At 52.6% G+C, this 19,206-nt stretch overlaps 1 protein-coding gene and 1 long non-coding RNA gene across 2 annotated transcripts; both read left to right on the top strand.

The window, feature by feature from the left end:
* Positions 1 to 228: 228 nt before the first annotated feature.
* On the top strand, positions 229 to 11,977 carry CCR7 (C-C motif chemokine receptor 7). Its single transcript, XM_010388512.2, has 3 exons — positions 229 to 321; positions 6,819 to 6,868; positions 9,923 to 11,977. The coding sequence occupies exons 1-3, from the start codon at positions 312 to 314 to the stop codon at positions 10,997 to 10,999; spliced, it is 1,137 nt and encodes a 378-aa protein (XP_010386814.1). The 5' UTR covers positions 229 to 311; the 3' UTR covers positions 11,000 to 11,977.
* Positions 11,978 to 12,289: 312 nt separating this feature from the next.
* LOC115894798 lies at positions 12,290 to 14,646 on the top strand. The gene is made up of 2 exons (XR_004054995.1): positions 12,290 to 13,855; positions 14,015 to 14,646. It is a non-coding gene; the product is annotated as an uncharacterized LOC115894798 (long non-coding RNA).
* Positions 14,647 to 19,206: the final 4,560 nt, after the last annotated feature.

Genomic DNA, 19,206 nt, shown 5'->3' with positions numbered 1-19,206 from the left:
ATGGCCCCTCATCTAGATTCTGCCAGGCAGCACAGGGGGCTTTTTGAATGTAAATGACCTGATGATTCAGGATCCTATGACCAGCGACTGTCACCCTCTGTCATCTTTCTTCTGCCCCTTTATCTCTGAAGGCACTGAAGGGACCCTGCGTGAGTCAGGGAGGGCTCGGGGGAGGAGCAAGAGTGGGAGGGGCAGGGAAGAGGGTGGCTTTCTGACAACTTAAAAGGGGCTCGAACCACTTCCTCCCCAGACAGGGGTAGCGCGAGGCCGGGCACAGCCTTCCTGTGTGGTTTTACCGCCCAGAGAGCGTCATGGACCTGGGTGAGTGAGCCTCTTCATGTGAGAATGAACAGTACCAGGGTCTTGGACACCCAGACTGACCCTGTGGAATGGGGGTGGAGGATGCGGGTGGAGCGCATAGGGGTGCTTCCTGGAGAAATCAGTTCTGATTTGGTGGGCATTGGAAGCTACTTCCAGAGAATGCCCCCTACTGTCCCAGGAGGGGTGCACCTGCCCTTTCAAACCTGGGGAAGGGGTCAGCCTTTTGTGCCAGTGGGGACAAGGGAGGGGCCGAGATCATGTCTTTCTAAAATAGCAGGGACATAAGAGAGTGGCGGAGCTGGGCTTGGTGGTCTGGCAGAACCTGTTCTCATCATGAGGGTGATAGGTTAGGCCCTCTGGGACCTCTGGGAACAGGTTTCAACAGAGAAATTCTCCCTAGAGAGCTTAGGACCTTCTACCCACTCTCTGATTCCCACCTTTCTCCCCTGCCGAATATTCGTATACCTGTCCACTCGGGGTCATGAGAAGATGCAAATGAAAGGTGACTGAGTTGTGAGAATGGTGCAGTGCATTGCAAATGCAAGCTCTGGTTGCTTTCTCTCTGCTGCACATCCCACCGGCTTTGCTCTGGCTTTGCTGTTACCTCTTGCAAGTTAAGGAGTGGGCAGGCAACATGGAATGGGATGGCAAGGGGCACTCAGCTTGGAGAAATCATAGCCAGGCCTTCAGCACAGCCTGTGCCCCTGAGCAAACCTCACACACTCTGCCCCAGCAGACAATTCTACTCTTTAGAAAGCCCTTTCTCGGGTCTAACCTCCGTCTTGACTAGAAGGGGTCCAGGGGAAGTGCTGAGGGTGTTCTGAGTGGTTCATCCAGCTCCAGACACCTCCTTTATAAATCTCAGCTGTGGAGTCAGACCAGGCTGAGGCTAAGAAGACCAGGTTCCTAGATGGCTTGTCTCACCAGCAAGCAATGCACCACGGCGGCCTCAAAGCCGCAAGGGGTTGGCTTTAAAAAGTGAAGGTTCCCTGGTGCTGTCCTCACACCCCTCCTCGCCACACCACAGCCTCCTTGATTTCATCTCTTCCTTCCCCGCCTGCCCCAAACCCTGGGTCTGGATCCAGCAAACAGCTGTGAAAGGGTTAAAGTGGTCACCCCCACCCACTGACTATGAACTCCCAAAAGGCAGGTTCAGATGCTTTGAGGATGTGAGGAGAAAATGTCTGTGGAATGAATGAATACATTGTATCAAGAACTCAGTAGAGTTTAGTTTTTGAAAATCTCTTCCAAATGCCTCATTTCCCAGCCCATCTACCCTTAAATCCCACTCCCCAGCACTCCACCCCCTCGCCACCCTCTCCATCACAATCCCAGAATACAGACGTCATCCACAGAAGATCCTGCTCCAGCCTTTCACATTGGCCTCCAGGAAGGAAACCAAGCAGTGCCCAGTGGTGTGCTGCTGGGTGTTTGAAAAGCAGCTCCCCGGGGTGGAGCACTGGTAACTGCCTCCAGGGTGGAGGGAAAGTCCTGAATTTGTAGTGCTTGCCACCTTCCATGGTGTAAATTCTCCCGCCCTGGCTGATTGATTTCAAGCCATCCACATGACTGAACAGGGGGTTGGGAAGATGTGCGCAGTGTCTTGCCCCAGACTAGGTTTGGGGGTGCTAGACTCCTAGGCTTTGATGCAGGGAGAGAGGGTAATCTCTGGTCCAGGAGGAAGGGATGTTCTTGCCACTTCACTCAACTTGAGACAGCCCCAACGGTCAAACCCGAAATACTGGTAGGAGGGGAAGCCACTGACAAGCTTTGCTCAAAACGGGCTCTGGGCCGTTGATGGGGTGGGTGGGCCTCGGAGGATCTGTTGTTCTGCTCTTCATCTGCCCAGCAAGGAGCAAGAGGTGGGTGAGGAGGCAGGGTTTCTGTTACACAAACTGAAAACTCCAAAGCGGGGCTGAGCTGGCCTTTTTCACTGTTTGAATGAGCAGCTCCAAGGCACCCTCCCCACCTTCGAGCAACGAGACCAAAGATCTTTCATAGTTCTCAAAAGCAAAGCAAGGGAAAAATGAACCCATGAGAGACAGGTGCCTCACAGCTCAGACACAAACGCTGGCAAAGGGGGATGCTGAAGCTAATTCAAGGCCAGTTTCTCGCCTGCCAGAAACTTGGCTGGGGAGGAGAGGAACGTTGTAGCCTGGGGTCGCTGTTGGAAAAATCTCTCTGCTTTGCTTGGGACATTCCGTCAACTCTTATTGTTTGAGGGATTCAGGGATGACCAGTCTGGTGGGGAGAGTGACACATATGTCACGAAGCCACTGCAACAGAGTGAGATACAGCATTGACCGGGGCAAGGGCAAGACAAGAAGGGAATAGTGAACCTGGGTCAGAGAGGTATTTAAGGTGGGTTTTGAAGGGTGTGTAGGAGTTGTCAAGCAAACAAGGAGCCACAAGGGGCCAAGGATGTGGCAGGAATGGCAAACTCCATTACCATCAGAGGCTGACAACGTAAAAGAGGGAAGGGGCATAAGGTGCGGGAAGTGGAGGGGAGTAGAGTAACCCAGAGGGTGAATGCCCCACCTAAAGGCATTCAAATCCATTATTTCAAAAACCCCACGCTGCCAAGCAGAGTGTCCTGGGGACTAAGGCTGCAGCCATGTAGATGGTCAGCTGAGACCACAGTAACAGAGACAAGAAGGAAGCAAGTGGAGGGGAGGATGGAGTAGCTGGCCATGCCAAGGAGGAAGATGGGGAGAAAGGACGCAGGCACAGGAGACCCAATCCTTAAAACGTGGTACAGCATGCCTGAGGAATTCGGACTTTATCCTGAAAACAATAGGGAAACATCAAAGATTTTTATTTTTCAGGTAGGTGAATTAAAAGGATGAGATTTGTATTTTGGAAGGAGTTCTGTGGCAGCAAAGCAGCAGCAAAGCCCTGTGTCAGAACAGAGGTGGGGCCGGCTCTGTTGGGGGCTGGGATGTTGGGGGATGGAAGCAGGAAGCACTGGTGGCCAGTGGGGCATGGGGAGCAAAGATCCCCTTCATGCTCCGTGGAGCGTCCTAGACACAGCATCAGAAACGCAGCCTGATGCAGTAGCAAGAGCCCAAACCTTGCTGTCCTGTTCAAATCTCAGGTCCCTCTCTTAGCAGCTGTGTGGCCCCAGCCATTTGGCTTAATCTCTCTGGGCCTCTATTTTCTGGAATCTAGGATGAGGATCACCAGGGTGGCTCATGAGATGTTATGAGGGAGAGACACATGCAGACCCAGTGATAGCAGAGAAGGATGGTTAGGAGTGTGGTTTCTGGAGTTGGAGGGTTTCAAAGCCTGCTCCCCTGCTGGCCATTGTGTGACTCTGAGAAAGTTACTTGCTGTGTTTCAGTTTCTTCATTGGTAAACGGGGTTAATAGTAGCACCTACCTCATGGGGCTTTTGAGAGGATGAAATGAGACCATACGTGCAGACAGCCTGGCGCGCAGTGAGAGCTCAGTGAATATGAACTATCTCATTAGATACAGCAGTTGATAACATAGAAACTGCAAGATCTATCCGGCTCTCACCCATCCATACGTACTGTCTGAAAGTGGATTCCCCAGATCTCTAGACCTCTAACCACCTCCCTGCTTCTCCTCTCTCTCCCCTATCCAAAAAAGAGAGAGACAGAGAAAGGTGTGTTGGCAGGTGAGGAAGTTCAGAGAGGAGAAAGCTTGGGGTGACTCTTGGGGAGAGCTGATTGGGCAACTGTGATTTCCTGGGCAGTCTGGAGGACCTGGAAAAATGTGGGGATGGAAGTTCATGGTTTGGAGGTGGGGGCAGCCAGCCAATAATTATCTTTCCTAGATGGGGAGTCTCTCATGTTGGGGGCTCAGGGTGGAGTTCTAGGGAATTTTCATGATGATCATTACTTAAAACTCAAGAACTCAGAAAACACCCAACATCTAGGTCAACCACTCCTTAGCCCCAGAGATTCCCAACTTCATTGGTCTCCCCCACGCTGCTGCCCCAGACCAGTTGCTTTATGACTTTGTAACAGGCAGGGATGATTTGACTCATGGCCACTGACCAGGCTCCCTTTTGCCACAGATGAGAGTTCCCCTAAGTTTCCCTGTGATGTTTCTTGAAAACCACCTGTTATGGACCTACAAGATCCTTGCTCATCCACCTCCTCCAAAGCACCTGGAACGAGAACTCACGGGCACACACGCCAGCACTCCCCCAATTCCCCTGCCCTGACAGGAACAGCAGAAGTGGGACAGTGCCCAGGAGAGGGGTTATCAACGGAGTAAAACAGAAACAAAGTTCTTGCTACTCAGATCTCACCCGTTGTGACTTATCAAACTTTGAGGTTTCTAGTTTCTCCCTGACAGTCAGAGCGGGCTTTCTCTAGAGTAACTGAAAGACATTTACGTGTTTAAAGAAACCTCGAGACTCGACCTCTGGATGAGTCAGTGGAGGATGGGCAGAGCGTTGAACCCTGAAGAGTGTGGTTGGGTATAAACATGTGGACTTAAACTCAGGAGCTCAGGGGTAATTCAGTGAGAAAGGAGAATGAGGGGTGCGGTGGGGAGCTCTGTTGCCACAGGGTCCAATCCCAGCAGGACTGCAAATGCCTGAGCCCAGGCTGGGAATGAGGGGACAGCGGCTGCTTATCCCCAGAACAGAAAATGCAGCTAGGAAGCCCGCTTTGAGTGGACAGTGGAGGACTGGACTGCCAGGCCAAGCATTAAGGGCTTCATCCTCAGGGATGGTTAGAGCCCCTGAGGATTTAGGAGGAAGGTGAGGTGGGGACTGGCATCAGAGCTAAGCTTTAGGAAGATATGTCTAGCAGTAGTAGTGTGCAGGATAATTTGCTCAAGGCGGGAGAAATACCTATTTATTTATGTAGCCCGATGCAGTCTCTCCTTCCCGGAGGAACTCCCAAGCCCAGAATCCCCGGCTTTACACACTTTCCAGGGAACACATTAACAACTGCAACCTGGGTGCCATGCAGGGAGGTCTCCAGCAGGTGGTGCTGTGGCCAAGGACACGGAAGTGCCAGGCTCTCACTGCTTCCCCAGCCTCCGTAGGGCCCCCAGCCTCCAGGAGAAGGTGCCTTAAACAGGTTCCCACGCATTTCCTGGCCCTATTGAGGTTGGAGCTGTCACGGGCCTGCCTTCACTTGTGGCATTGCAGTTACTGACTCTCCAGTTGGCCAGGCCCTACCTAGCTGGGACCCGAGGGTCAGTATACGGGAAGAGGGCTACCGACGCCCTGACTTGTAGGTAAGCTAAGACGTCTAGGCAAATTACTTTGTCAACTGTCCTCGCTGCTCAGCCTCAAGAAGAAATAAGTTCCTGATGGCCCTGAGGCTCAGCCACAAAACCAAACTGAGCACATCCGGGCCTTGTGCTAAGCCAGGATCCCCTTCTGCTGCTCAGACCCCAGGAAGCCTCCTGACTTCCAGAACACATCCCTTCCCAAAGCTGACCCTGTTCCCCCTTCCACCTGCCCCCCCCCCCCCCCAAGCCTAGGTTAGAAAACAAGTTAAAGGAGAGAAAGTGTGTGCAGGCACTTCAGTTAAGCAAAAAAATAAAGAAAGAAGTCGTGACATCAGGAAAGAGCGTCCTTCCCCGACACTGCCACAGGACAGCATCCCCTCTGTGTCCTCTCGGCCCATCTTGATGCCCTCTCCCTTGGAAAAAGGACAGGCATTCGTTTACTTGTCATTCGTGTACTTATTCATCATTCATGTATGCATCATGCGTATATTCATCAGCACGCAATTGTGGGACAACTCCTCAGTTCTGGGACTGCACAAGATCAAAGGGAAGGGATCTCTGCCCCAAAGGCAGGCCAAGGGTGTGGGCCCAGTGGACCAACAGTCAGTGCTGAATGAATGTCATTTCAGTAAGGGCGTGTTGTGGAGCTAGTGGGGCCCTGAGGCAGTCTCCATCACTGTGGACCAGTAACCTCATCCCTCTACCCACCTGTGGGGTCGTCCTCCTTCCTCAGCTCGCCTCCCTCAGGAGACACTCGAGTCTGGCTTTATGCACATGTGGCTGCCCATTCACCTGGATGCCAGGAAAATGCTCCTGGGCCAGTGGCTACCAGCACCAAAGCAAGGCTGGAAATGTGTGCACCCACCCCATGACCTCATAGCTTTGCTGCCTCGTCCCACATCATGTGGAGTGGGAAGGGGCACTCAGACCCACCAACCAAGCTCAGTCTTGAGGGGTGGTCTGGGCTCTAAAGACTTCCCAGCTCGAAGAAGCAGCCTAGATGGGCCAAGACAGGGGGTGGGAGGGGCTGCCCTGCATTCTGATGCTGCTTCTTTCCAGGACCTGGGAGTGGAGGAGGATGAGAAGGAGGTGAGGACAGTGATGCCGGGCAGCGGGCCAGGTGTTCAAAGGCACAATCTGGTTTTGATGTTCTCTTTCAGCAAACACAGTGCCTGGAGCTTGAGAGGAAAGTTCCCAACAACGTCTCCCCCTCCACGGCTTTCTTTAATAATAAAGACTTGTCCCTGCCAAGCAATAACTTTCTCACCTTGTCTCCTACAGGGAAACCAATGAAAAGCGTGCTGGTGGTGGCTCTCCTTGTCATTTTCCAGGTGAGGTTCCCTACCAAGGAAAGCTCTGTTCCCTTCTCCACACGGCCTCCCAAGTCAGAGGTTTAGTGGAGGAACTGGGCATTTGCTAGAAGATACAAGACCCAGACATAAGCCTGCCTGCCATTCATTAAGCTAATGGCTGCCCCCTCACCATCTGCTGAGTGACCCTGGAGAGCCACAGATGTTCTCTGGACTTCCTTTACTCCATTTAGATTAAAACATGGGGGAAAATAACTTGCCACCTTCCCTATCCCACCTCCAATCTCCCTGCCCAGGAGACAGAAACATGAGAATTCTCTTAAAGAGAAGAGCTGCAAAAATGGTTACTGGGTTTTGTGCATGTGTGCTGAGAAAATCACCCTGGATCTGGAGATCTTGTTACCATCCTATCGCCCCCAGGTTATCTCTTTCCAACCTTCACCCAAAGTCTCCCCTCGCAGCCCCCTTTTTCTTTGGTGAAATAGAGACCCATCTGGCCTCCCTGGCAGGGGAGGGAAGAGAGGATGGGGCCCTAGGGATGGGGAGAGGGGTGGATCAGCACATACTTTATAGCAGGCCTGAACTCGGCAGGAACAAAGACCCTCACTTTACAAAGTTCTTTTTCTCAATCCAGAAACAGACAGAAAGTGTACCTCACCAAGTGCCAAAATTAGAGGAAACCGTAACTCACAGAGTCAACTTTCCCCCATTTGTTAGATGTGGGAGCTCAGAGTGGGGGTTGGGGAGTCCAGCTGAGGCCAGAGCTAGAGAGTCAGTGCTTCAGAATTCGGCTCATCCCCAGGTCTGGAGGCCAGAGGGGCAACTTTCCAGAAGCTCAGGCCAGAGGCAGGCCCCAAACTGGGCACTCTTCCCAAAACCCCATCCCAGAGGCCCCCCGGAGCCTGGGCTGCAGCCCACAGCCTGGCCCCCTTCCCCATCACCACTCCCTCCTCTCTCTCCCCTGTCTCCAGGACTCTGGGGGGCTGTATTGCTGGCAGTGGAGGCTGGAAGGTTGGGGTGGGGAGGAGGACAGCTGAGACTCATTCCTCCCTTTCACTTGAGGAGGGGGTGCTCAGACAGGGCAGGATGTGGTGGGGCTGTGGGCTGCAGAGGCAGTGAGGCTGGAGGAGGGGGAATTATAAAACAGGAACAAGGTTCAAGGGGAGACGGGAAGGCAGGACTGGATGATGAAAAGTGCACTTCATAGAGGCCGGGAATACTGCCCTCCAGGAAGGCTGAGACCCCCTCATGTCCAGGGACCCCGAGTCTAAGGCCTTGGACCGTAACCATGGCTGGGCCAATGGCAGCAGCCTCCTTCAGGGCTCCCAGGCTGCAGCCATGCCCAGGAGAGGGAAGGGGGTTGCCGCTAACTTTTGGTCTCAGGCTAGCAATGGCCAAAGAAAAGGCTCCTGGACATCATTTTGTGCTCACCCTATTCCCGAGCACGACAGTGATGAATCCAGAACTTGGATGTGAAAAAGAGAGACACGATGCGGTGAACCCCTCCAGCACAAATGTGTAGAAACCCATAGTCGCTGAGCTGCTGAATCTGGTTCCTGGAGATAGAACCATGAGCCTCGCGAGGCAGGTCCTCCAGCCCAGCTCCCTGCCCTGCACGAGCCCGTCCATCGCTGTGCGCAGAGGCACGGGCAGGCATGGGCCCCCTCCTTCATTGATAAAATCACAGCAGGCTGCTGAACCTTCACCCGGCCCTGCAGACAGGCTAAAAAAAGCTCCAGCAGCTGAGTCCTGCTGATTGGGATCTGCCGGAAGAGATGCGAGGAAGAGAGAGGCAGAGAGGTGGGGGGAGAGGGCGGGAGCACAGAGGGAGAGTGGGAGATGAGAGCCGCACTTCCTTCCAGGGACACAGCTGCTGAGGAGGCCTCGCCTCCACCCCTGTGGTCCATCATCCATTCACAGTCTTTATGGCACTTGGGCTCACGTTGCCTGAGCTCCTGCTGGGTGCTAAGAGGGGCCCCAGGATCTAGAGTCTCTCCAGGTCACCCACCACCCGTGATCACAGCAGTTGGCCCCAAACCCGAGGCTTCATGGCCTCAAAATGGGAGCACTTGCCCTCCTCTCTTCTCACTCCAGGCCCTCCTCAACCTTGACCCCCAGGTGGATTTTCCCCCTAAAGCTGAGGTCTTTTGTAAGCCCCCTGGAAAACTCCACCAAGTTCTAAAGGAGGGTCAAGAAGAAAGACACATGTTCCCACTCTGACAGAGCTCCCCGAGGGCAAAATTAAAGCTCCATGGGGAGGAAATGGTGCTGGAACCTGGGCTAGGTACCTCACAGCAACCATGTGAAGCAAATTCATCTCCATTTCACAGAAGAGAAAACTGAGGCTCCGAGAGAGAGAGAGAGAGAGAGTTTAACCAGCTCAAGGCTCATCTGGGCTCCCAGAGCCCCACCAATTTCCAGTCCCCTGTCAGCACATGTAGAGTCTCTCAGACTTGGCAAAATCAGCCACTTGCTACTTATTAGCAGAACTGTAGAATCTCAGGCCCCACCCCAGCCTACTGATTTAGGATAGACATGTTCACAGGTTTACCAGGTGATGTGTATTGGAGTTAAAATTTGAGAAGCACTGATTTCAAACCAAAGAATCACCTGGAGACTTTAGGCAAACACAGATTCCTAAGCCCATCACCTGAGATTCTGGTTCAGCATTCTCAAGTGGGGCCTGAGAATTTGCATCCCTAACAAGTTCCCAGGTGATGCTGTGATACTGATGATGTGGACCTCACAATGAAACCACCATTCCTCCCACCTGGGCAACATGGCAAAATCCCACCTCCACTAAAAATACAAAAATTTGCTGGGTTTGGTGGCGTAAGGCTGTGGTCCCAGCTACTCAGGAGGCTGAAGTGGGAGGATCACCTGAGCCTGGAGAGGCCGAGGCTGCAGGGAGCCATGATTGCATCACTGCACTCCAGCCTGGGCAACAGAGTGAGACCATGTCTCAAGAAAAAAGAAAAAACAAAAGAGAGAAACCATTGCTCTAGGCTAAATACCAGCCAGAGTTGGAGCCACTCAGCTAACCTGGCCTGTTTTCCCTCATTTCCTTCCCTGAAGGTATGCCTGTGTCAAGATGAGGTCACGGACGATTACATCGGAGACAACACCACAGTGGACTACACTTTGTTCGAGTCTTTATGCTCCAAGAAGGATGTGCGGAACTTTAAAGCCTGGTTCCTCCCTATCATGTACTCCATCATTTGTTTCGTGGGCCTACTGGGCAACGGACTGGTCGTGCTGACCTATATCTATTTCAAGAGGCTCAAGACCATGACCGATACCTACCTGCTCAACCTGGCAGTGGCAGACATCCTCTTCCTCCTGACCCTTCCCTTCTGGGCCTACAGCGCGGCCAAGTCCTGGGTCTTTGGTGTCCACTTTTGCAAGCTCATCTTTGCCATCTACAAGATGAGCTTCTTCAGCGGCATGCTCCTACTTCTTTGCATCAGCATTGACCGCTATGTGGCCATCGTCCAGGCAGTCTCAGCTCACCGCCACCGTGCCCGTGTCCTCCTTATCAGCAAGCTGTCCTGTGTGGGCATCTGGATACTAGCTACAGTGCTCTCCATCCCGGAGCTCCTGTACAGCGGCCTCCAGAGGAGCAGCAGTGAGCAAGCGATGCGATGCTCTCTCATCACAGAGCATGTGGAGGCCTTTATCACCATCCAAGTGGCCCAGATGGTGATCGGCTTTCTGGTCCCCCTGCTGGCCATGAGCTTCTGTTACCTTGTCATCATCCGCACCCTGCTCCAGGCGCGCAACTTTGAGCGCAACAAGGCCATCAAGGTGATCATCGCCGTGGTCGTGGTCTTTATCGTCTTCCAGCTGCCCTACAATGGGGTGGTCCTGGCCCAGACGGTGGCCAACTTCAACATCACCAGCAGCACCTGTGAGCTCAGTAAGCAGCTCAACATCGCCTACGACGTCACCTACAGCCTGGCCTGCGTCCGCTGCTGCGTCAACCCTTTCTTGTACGCCTTCATCGGCGTCAAGTTCCGCAACGACCTCTTCAAGCTCTTCAAGGACCTGGGCTGCCTCAGCCAGGAGCAGCTCCGGCAGTGGTCTTCCTGTCGGCACATCCGGCGCTCCTCCATGAGCGTGGAGGCCGAGACCACCACCACCTTCTCCCCATAGGCGACTCTTCCGCCTGGACTAGAGAGGGACCTCTCCCAGGGTCCCTGGGGTGGGGACAGGGAGCAGATGCAATGACTCAGGACATCCCCCTGCCAAAAGCTGCTCAGGGAAAAGCAGCTCTCCCTCAGAGTAGAAGCCCCTGCTCCAGAAAATAGCTTCACCCCAGTCCCAGCTACCTCAACCAACGCTGAAAAGACAGGGCTGATAAGCTAACACCAGACAGACAACACTGGGAAACAGAGGCTATTATTGTCCCCTAAACCAAATACTGAAAGTGAAAGTCCAGAAACGGTTCCCACCTGCTGGGGTGAAGGGGCCGAGGAGGGTGAATGCGAGGAGTGTGGGAGTGGCCTGATGAGTCCTCTGAATGAGCCTTCTTCCGGCCTCCCACAGGCTCAAATGCTCAGACCAGCTCTTCCGAAAACCAGGCCTTGTCTCCAAGACCAGAGATAGTGGGGAGACTTCTTGGCTTGGTGAGGAAAAGCGGACATCAGCTGGTCAGACGAACTCTCTGAACCCCTCCATCCATCACTTTCTCCACTGTCCTCCGAGCCAGCAGGAATGGCAGCTGCCACGCCGCCCTAAAAGCACACTCATTCCCTCCCTTGCCGCGGTGCCCTCCCAGGCTCTCAACAGGGGAGAGCGTGGTGTTTCCTGCAGGCCAGGCCGGCTGCCTCTGCTTAACCAAAGCCACACTCTGGGCTCCAGAGTGGGGATGACATGCACTCAGCTCTTGGCTCCACTGGGATGGGAGGAGAGGACAGGGAAATGTCAAAGGCGGGGAGGGTGACAGTGGTCACCCAAGGCCCACGAGCTTGTTCTTTGTTCTTTGTCACAGGGACTGAAAACCTCTCCTCATGTTCTGCTTTCGATTCGTTAAGAGAGCAACATTTTACCCACACACAAATAAAGTTTTCCCTTGAGGAAACAACAGCTTTAAAAGAAAAAGAAAAAAAAAAGTCTTTGGTAAATGGCAAACAAGTGTCTTTGTTTTGCAGTCCCCCACACCCCACCCGACCGTCCCCTCTCCCCTCCTCCCTGCCTTCCCCCAGGCCTCGTTTCTTAGAGATGCTCAGAACCACAGAGGTTCTTAGCTCAGGAATGCTGTGAGCCCATCCGGTGACAGAGGACCAAGACGCTAAAAGGTAGAAAGAGGTTGAGGACAGGAGGTCCATCTTACAAATACCCTTCCAGAGTTCATGGGATAGGCCCCAAGCCTGCGCAGTCAGCACTGAACCGGACATGCCGATCCTACTGCAGCTTTGGGAAGACCACGTTGTCCAGGTAACCTCGATACCTGGGGACTCTGCATTTAGCATCTCTTGCACACTGGCCTGCTCACCTGTCCCAGCTCAGCCCAGAACTAGAGCCCTTGACCTTTTGCCAGCCCCTTAGACTCTGAAAGCTGGGGTTTGGAGGGAGGGCCTTTCTGTGGGCTCAGAGACCACAGCATGCCAGACTAGGGGTCAGGGATGGGACCCTTTGCTGGCTGCATGAGAGCTGGAACCACCCATGACGCTCTCTGCTGGCCACTGTAGCAGCAGTGGCCTCCACGGTGTATGTCATCGTCCCTTCCTGCTGCTACAACAAAATGCCACCAGTGGAGTAATTTATAAACCATAGAAATGTATTTCTCACAGTTTTAGAGGATGGAAAGTCCAACATCAAGATGCCAGCAGATTCAGTGTCTTGTGTAGGCCTCTCTCTGCTTCCGAGATGGAGCCTTGCCGTGCCCTCTGGAGGGGACAGATGCTGTGTCCTCACATGGTAGAAGAGTGGAAGATCACAATGAGCCGAACTAGTTCCCTCCTGCTCTTTTATTGCTATAAGAGCATTAATCCCATTCACAAGGGTGGAGCCTTCATGACCTAATCACCTCCCAAAGGCCCCCCCTAACTTCTCATACCATTGCCTTGGGGTTTATGTTCCAACATATGAATGTTGGAAAGATACATACATTCAAACCATAGTGTGGCTACCAACTGTGGAGGAGTAGGGAGAGAGGGACAGACACAGGCCCCCACACAGGCCAGGTGTTCATGTCATTTCATGCCTTGGTGCCCACCCAGAGCCATGACTTCTGCAAGCCAGAGAGCAGGTCAGTCCAACCTGCAATGCATGGAGAGGGGTCTGAAGGACCCAGAGCTGCAATAGCTCTGGCCTGGGGGGAACTAGAGGGAGGGCTGAGACACTCACGCAATAGGTGATTCCATCAATTTCCCCAAGTGGAAAGAGCCTCATTGAAAATGGAGCTGCCTGGTAATGACGCCCATTCTCTCATCTCACAAGAACGTGACATTACCCTCCTCCGAGAGATGCACTGGGCTGGAAGGTTTTTAACAAGATTTGTCAGCTGGTCTCCAAACCGGGAATTGGTGCCCTGAGAGGAATGAGCCTGGCACGGATGCAGTCAGCGTGGAGCAGCATTCGCAGCAACGGCATTAAATATTAAAAGGCACAGCTGCCACTGTGCGTGAGCGTGCGGCCAAGGGGTGATACCAGCGTGCGTGTGTGTCCCCAAGGGGAACCTGCCGGAGCGCGTGTGCGTGTGGCGCCCGCTGGTGTGGGCATCCTAATGAGGTTACCGATGGGAAAACAGTCGGTTCCTGAAGGGGAGGAATGTAACAGCAGTCATGGAAAAGGCAGCCAGGCCAACCGCACAAACGCGCCACCTCAGCTGCAGATACATTTTTCTAGAATCACTGGACATATCCAAATATTTACAGAGAAAACAAAACCCCCAGCAATGTTCATTCCCTCGAACTGCTGTGTCTCAGAAGTTCTGACCTCGGCTCGGTGCTGGCCTGATCCCTGCTCCCCTGCCCGAGGCTCTCACGTGCCCATCTTGAGCTTGAGGTGACCCCTGGGAAGAAGGAAAAGGCCCCCTGAGAGGCTCACCCAGGGCTTCTCTCTTCTTTTCTTACCTGCTTCATACATCTGCCCCTTCTTCCTGGGTTCACAGCCATGATGAGCCTTCTCCAGCCACCTGAAATTTCCTTTTCATTTCATCCCCAGGTCCTCGTCTCCCTCATCCTTGCTGGCTGCAACCCCAGGTCAAGCTCAAGGCATTCCCAGCTAGAAGCACCACACCTTTCTCATCACAGACTCACAGAGCTCCAAGGGACCTCAAAGATCAGCTGGGCCAATCCCCCCGTCATTTTCTACATGGTGAAACTGAGGCCCAGCGGGGAGAAGCTGACTTGCCTGAAGAGGCGTTGCAACGTAGGGATATTGGTTAAACTTGCTTTGGGAGCCTGAGCATCTGGCAGGGTTGCAGGAGGGTGTGGGGGAGAGCAGAGACTCTGGAGCTCTGCCGACTTGGAATCTCATCTCTACTGCTTCCCAGCTGTGTGACCTTCAGCTGTTGCTCAACTGCTCTGAGTCTTGGATTTCTCAACTGCAAAATGGAAAGGATTTGTATAAACACTTAGCACAATGCCTGGAATATTGAGTGTGGTGGTAAGGAATGGGGACTTTGCAGCCAGACTGCCTGGTTTGAACCCCAGCTCCACTACCTGGGCTGGTTACTTAGCCTCTCTGTACCTCAGTTTCTTAATCTGTATAATAGGAATATTAATGGTACCTATGTCCTCGGATTGTTGTGGAAGGCAACAAATCCATATATGTAAAATGCTTAGAAAAACTTACATATGCATTGTTGGTAATCTTTAGGAGATGTTTAAGAAAGGTAACTTTGAAAAAAAAGTTGCTAACCATGAGGAAACCAAGTTCAATTCCTTAGCCCATTTCCATCCCCACAGAATTTATAATTCAAGCTGGAAGGCAATTTAGAGATGAGTGAATCTGGCCTTTCCATCCATTGTATGGTGAGTCAACTCATGCTCAGAGAGGGAAGCAACTCACCTGAGGTCTCTCAGGAGCTCTGCAAAGATGCTGGAACTTTAACCTTGTTCCCTGGGCTGCTAACCAGAGCTCTTCCCACCAGACCCTGCTGGGCTCATGGGAACATCCCTGCACATCCACCGTGGCACCCGCCCTCATCCCACGCTGTCTGGTTTTCTCCAGCAGGCACCGTCCATCTTGTCCTTTGATTAGGTCCTTAAGGAGAACTTCCCTTCTCCCCTTTAAATAGTTCCCGTCCTTATCACTGAGTCTGGAGAATGAATGAAATACAAAAGAAATATGGCAGTGGGCCCAAAGGAAATCAGGCAACTGATCTTTTTAAGAAAGGAAGATGGGCCGTCTTCTCTGGGAATGGTTCTCAGTTACATGCCTTTGTTGAGGGTGAACAGTTGGAGGAAAGGAAACAGACCTAAAGGGATTGGCAGGGGAATTAAGGCAAAGGAGAGAGGGGAAGGGCAGGGGGAAGATGGGGCAGGAATGGGTTTTAGGGAATACACACTGGGGGCGGGACTTGAAGCGTATCTTCAGTGTGTAGTCAGATGCCGCTTCCTGCATGCACACATGTGCATGTGCGCACGCGCGTGCACACACACACACACACACACACACACACACACACAGAGCCTCCCCAGGTCTCCCAGTCTCAGGTGAGGAGAATGGGGCTCTATTAGTCTTAGAGACAGATGGGTCCATGGCCTTCTTTGCAGAGAAGATGGTTAGAAATAGCCATGTTTGAGGCCAGGCGCGGTGGCTCAAGCCTCTAATCCCAGCACTTTGGGAGGCCGAGACGGGTGGATCACGAGGTCAGGAGATCGAGACCATCCTGGCTAACACGGTGAAACCCCGTCTCTACTAAAAAATACAAAAAACTAGCCGGGCGAGGTGGCGGGCGCCTGTAGTCCCAGCTACTCGGGAGGCTGAGGCAGGAGAATAGCGTGAACCTGGGAGGCGGAGCTTGCAGTGAGCTGAGATCCAGCCACTGCACTCCAGCCTGGGTGACAGAGCGAGACTCCGTCTCAAAAAAAAAGAAAGAAATAGCCATGTTTCTCTGGTCTGAGACCCTAGAGAAACCCCAGGGAGAGTAAAAAAGGTGGGGAGCCTCTCCCTCAACTCAAAAGAGCAACCCTGTCAGGCTTCAGAAAAGCAAGCCCTCCTAGCGCTCCAACCCATGGAGCAGCTGTCTGAGAAGTCCCAACTCCTCCAGCAGCCACCCCCTCTGTCCCTGCACTTCTCTTGGGCCCAGGCAGAGACACTGACAGGAGTCTGCGTACAGAAAAAGCTCCCCAGGCCCTTTTCTGAGGAGAGCTGCTCCAGACTAAGTCAATCTCAGCTGATCTCGTGCGAAGTCAGAAACGCCAGGATGTGAATTCCCCACGGGCTCCTCTCTTTGCGTCTGTGCGTGACCCAATTCAGATTCCTCTGCCGCCGTCAGATTCTGTCCTGCCCATATTCACTTTGAGGATGGATATAACCTTATTTCTGTGTGTTGTTCACTAACCCCAGGGAATTCTGTGGCTGGGCTGTCCTACGTGTCACGGTAACCACCACACAGTGTGGCCTCCAGGTTCTCATCTCTGGGTAAATAAACATCTCCTCACAGGCTTGGCCAGGTCTGGACTGGCTCGGTTCCTGCATGATGCAATAGGTCTTGAGATCAGATATCCGTGCCCACTAGCAAGAGGGCAGGTAAGGAGATAGTTCTTGCCCTGAAGTCCTCCTGTGCCTGTGTCAGAGTTTATTTAGGACAGAATACTTTATATTTGCTCCAAGTAAATAATATCTGACATTGGGAAGCACAACAGATGCAGCAGATGAGATGCCCCCAAACCATTTCCCAATGTTTAAAAGAGGCCTGGAAAGGCAAGCTCATTGATCTCATTTGGTTTATGCAACTGCACTCGAGTGACTGAAGCAGAAACCTGATCACGTGTAAAGACGGAATGGTTCAGTCTGCTTCTCAGGCCCACAGGGTGTTTTCTGTGGCCTGGCCCAGGCCTATGGAGAAGCCGGTGCTAGGGGGTCACCTATGCGGAAACCAGCGCTGCCTCCTGCCCCGAGGCTCCAGAGACTTCTACAACTGACTCTCTGGACACGCTGTCTCGCTTGCACTAGCATCTCTTACCTTCCACCTGCCCTCCTCCGCACACTCCCATTTCGGGGAAGCTCAGCTGCTGAGGGTGCAATTGGCAACCTCTGGACTTGGAAATCAGGAGGAAGGGAATGGGAAGAATGGTGGCAGCTTTGTGACTGGGCTGTTCAGGAAGACAGCCCTCTGCCTTTGTTCTCCAGGGCAAGACACAGGCCTAGACCCACTGGAATCCTTCAATCCTTTGTCGAAAGCAGAACTGGGATTTTTGTCCAAGGACTACACCTGTTGTGTCCCCAGCATCCTTCTTAGCTGCCCCCTCCCACCCATGCTCATCAGAGCCGAACCCTGAGGAAACCATGGACCACAAGACCTTGTGAGCTTTTGTTGCTGGGAGTGTCAGAGGCTGGGAGACAGAAGGTATGAGAGACAAGATGTCCTGGAAGGGATGGCAGGGATCACAGAGGCTGAGGGCAGAGGAAAGAGACGTTGAAGAGCTGGAGGGTTGATGAACCTACGCGGGAGGCAGGCTAACATTTACTAAGTGCCTGTGATGCACCAAGGACTAGGATAGCTATACTATCTTCCATTGAATTCTTACGACAACAGAGAAGGAAACAGGTTTAGAGAGCTCATGTAACTTACCTGTGGTGACACAGCTAGCAATTTTATTAAGATGTTATTACATACTATACACTGTATTAAGCATCGGTATCTTATCTCATGTAATCCCCACAACAACTCTACTAGAGTCTCATTTAATAAATGAGGAAACTGAGGCTCAGAGAGGTTAAGTAACTTTATCAGCGTCACACAGCTACTAAGTGATTTCAACCAGTTCTAGCTGCCTCCAAAGTTCTTGCTTTTGCCACCCTACTACACCATTCAACTAAACAGCTGTTTAATACCAAATATTTCCGGAGCCCCTACTGAGTGCCAGGCACTGTACTGTGTCCAACCAACATCTTTCAAACCCTGTCTGACACAGAACTCTGACCTGGGAGAAGGGAGAATCAAATAACAAAGACACAGCCCCCATCTGCCGGTGGCTGTGACCCCCCACAGCTGGGCAATAACCAGGTCTTTGCTGCTCCACAGAACCTGGTCCCCGCTTCTCACCTAGGCTCTGGGCCCTGCTTCTCACCTAGGCTTCCTCCATGGGCTAGCCCTGCAGGGCTGCACACCACCTGAGAGGCACATGGCTCTCAGGGCTGAGATGGCTTTGCACAGACTCACTGGACGATATGGGCAGGTCACCTCCCTTTTCTGGGCCTCCAACTCCCCAGCTGTACAATGAGGTTGCTGGACCAAATCATTTCTACCCATTGCCTCCAGCTCTGACTTGGTATGGGTGCCTTGTCTGCGCAGAGTCCAGGAGGCCAGTGCTCAGCAGGGCAGGGCTCTGGGCACGTGGATGCTTGCAAGAGGTGCAGGGCAAGTGCGTAAGGGGCTGAGGAAGCTGCTCCACCCCCAGCTGTGGTTTCTCGTGGGGCCACCATGGCAGCAGGTAGAGGGAAGTGTTTGTCATCCTTCCAACAAAGGCAGTCAAATAAAAGCCTCCCGGGGCACCATGGGAATAGGCAGCAAGGGCGCCAAAAATAAAACACACTTTTCCTTTGATAGGCATCAGCAGAAGGCATAGGCAGCTGCTAAGGGAGACTGTCCTCAGGGTGGTGAGGAAAGGGTTCAGATTTCAAGCCCAAGAACACTCACACTCACACACACTCACAAGAGCAGTCTCACCTCACAAACAGCCCGCACATGCAGATGCCCAATATTCACACAAGAAACACCATCGCGCATATCACACACACGCACCTACACACACACACCAGTCACACAACCAGCACACGCATATACACATACAAATAGAAAACTTACCCCCATACAAGACCACCTTCATAGGCCGTGACCTGTGCAGTCACGCTGGGCCCTGCACTAAGGCCCATGCTGGGTGTAATGCTTTGCTGCCTGCACTTTGAAATTCTCAATGATTTTTAAACAAAGGGCCCAGCATTTACATTTTGCACTGGGCCCTACAGGTTCTGCAGTTGCTCCTGCAGGTGTGCACTCATGACAGTGTTCACTACATGCTTAAGCATATATCTTTTAATACTTTTACACTGTTGGTGGGAGTGTAAATTAGTTCAATTGTGGAAGACAGTGTGGCGGTTCCTCAAGGATCTGGAACTAGAAATACCATGTAACCCAGCAATCCCATTACTGGGTGTATACCTAAAGGATTATAAATCATTCT

This window comes from Rhinopithecus roxellana, chromosome 19 (genome assembly GCF_007565055.1).
Source record: "Rhinopithecus roxellana isolate Shanxi Qingling chromosome 19, ASM756505v1, whole genome shotgun sequence".
Taxonomy (NCBI): Eukaryota; Metazoa; Chordata; class Mammalia; order Primates; family Cercopithecidae; genus Rhinopithecus; species Rhinopithecus roxellana.
Note: the sequence above shows the minus strand (reverse complement) of the source record. Positions and strands in the feature narration are given on the sequence as shown.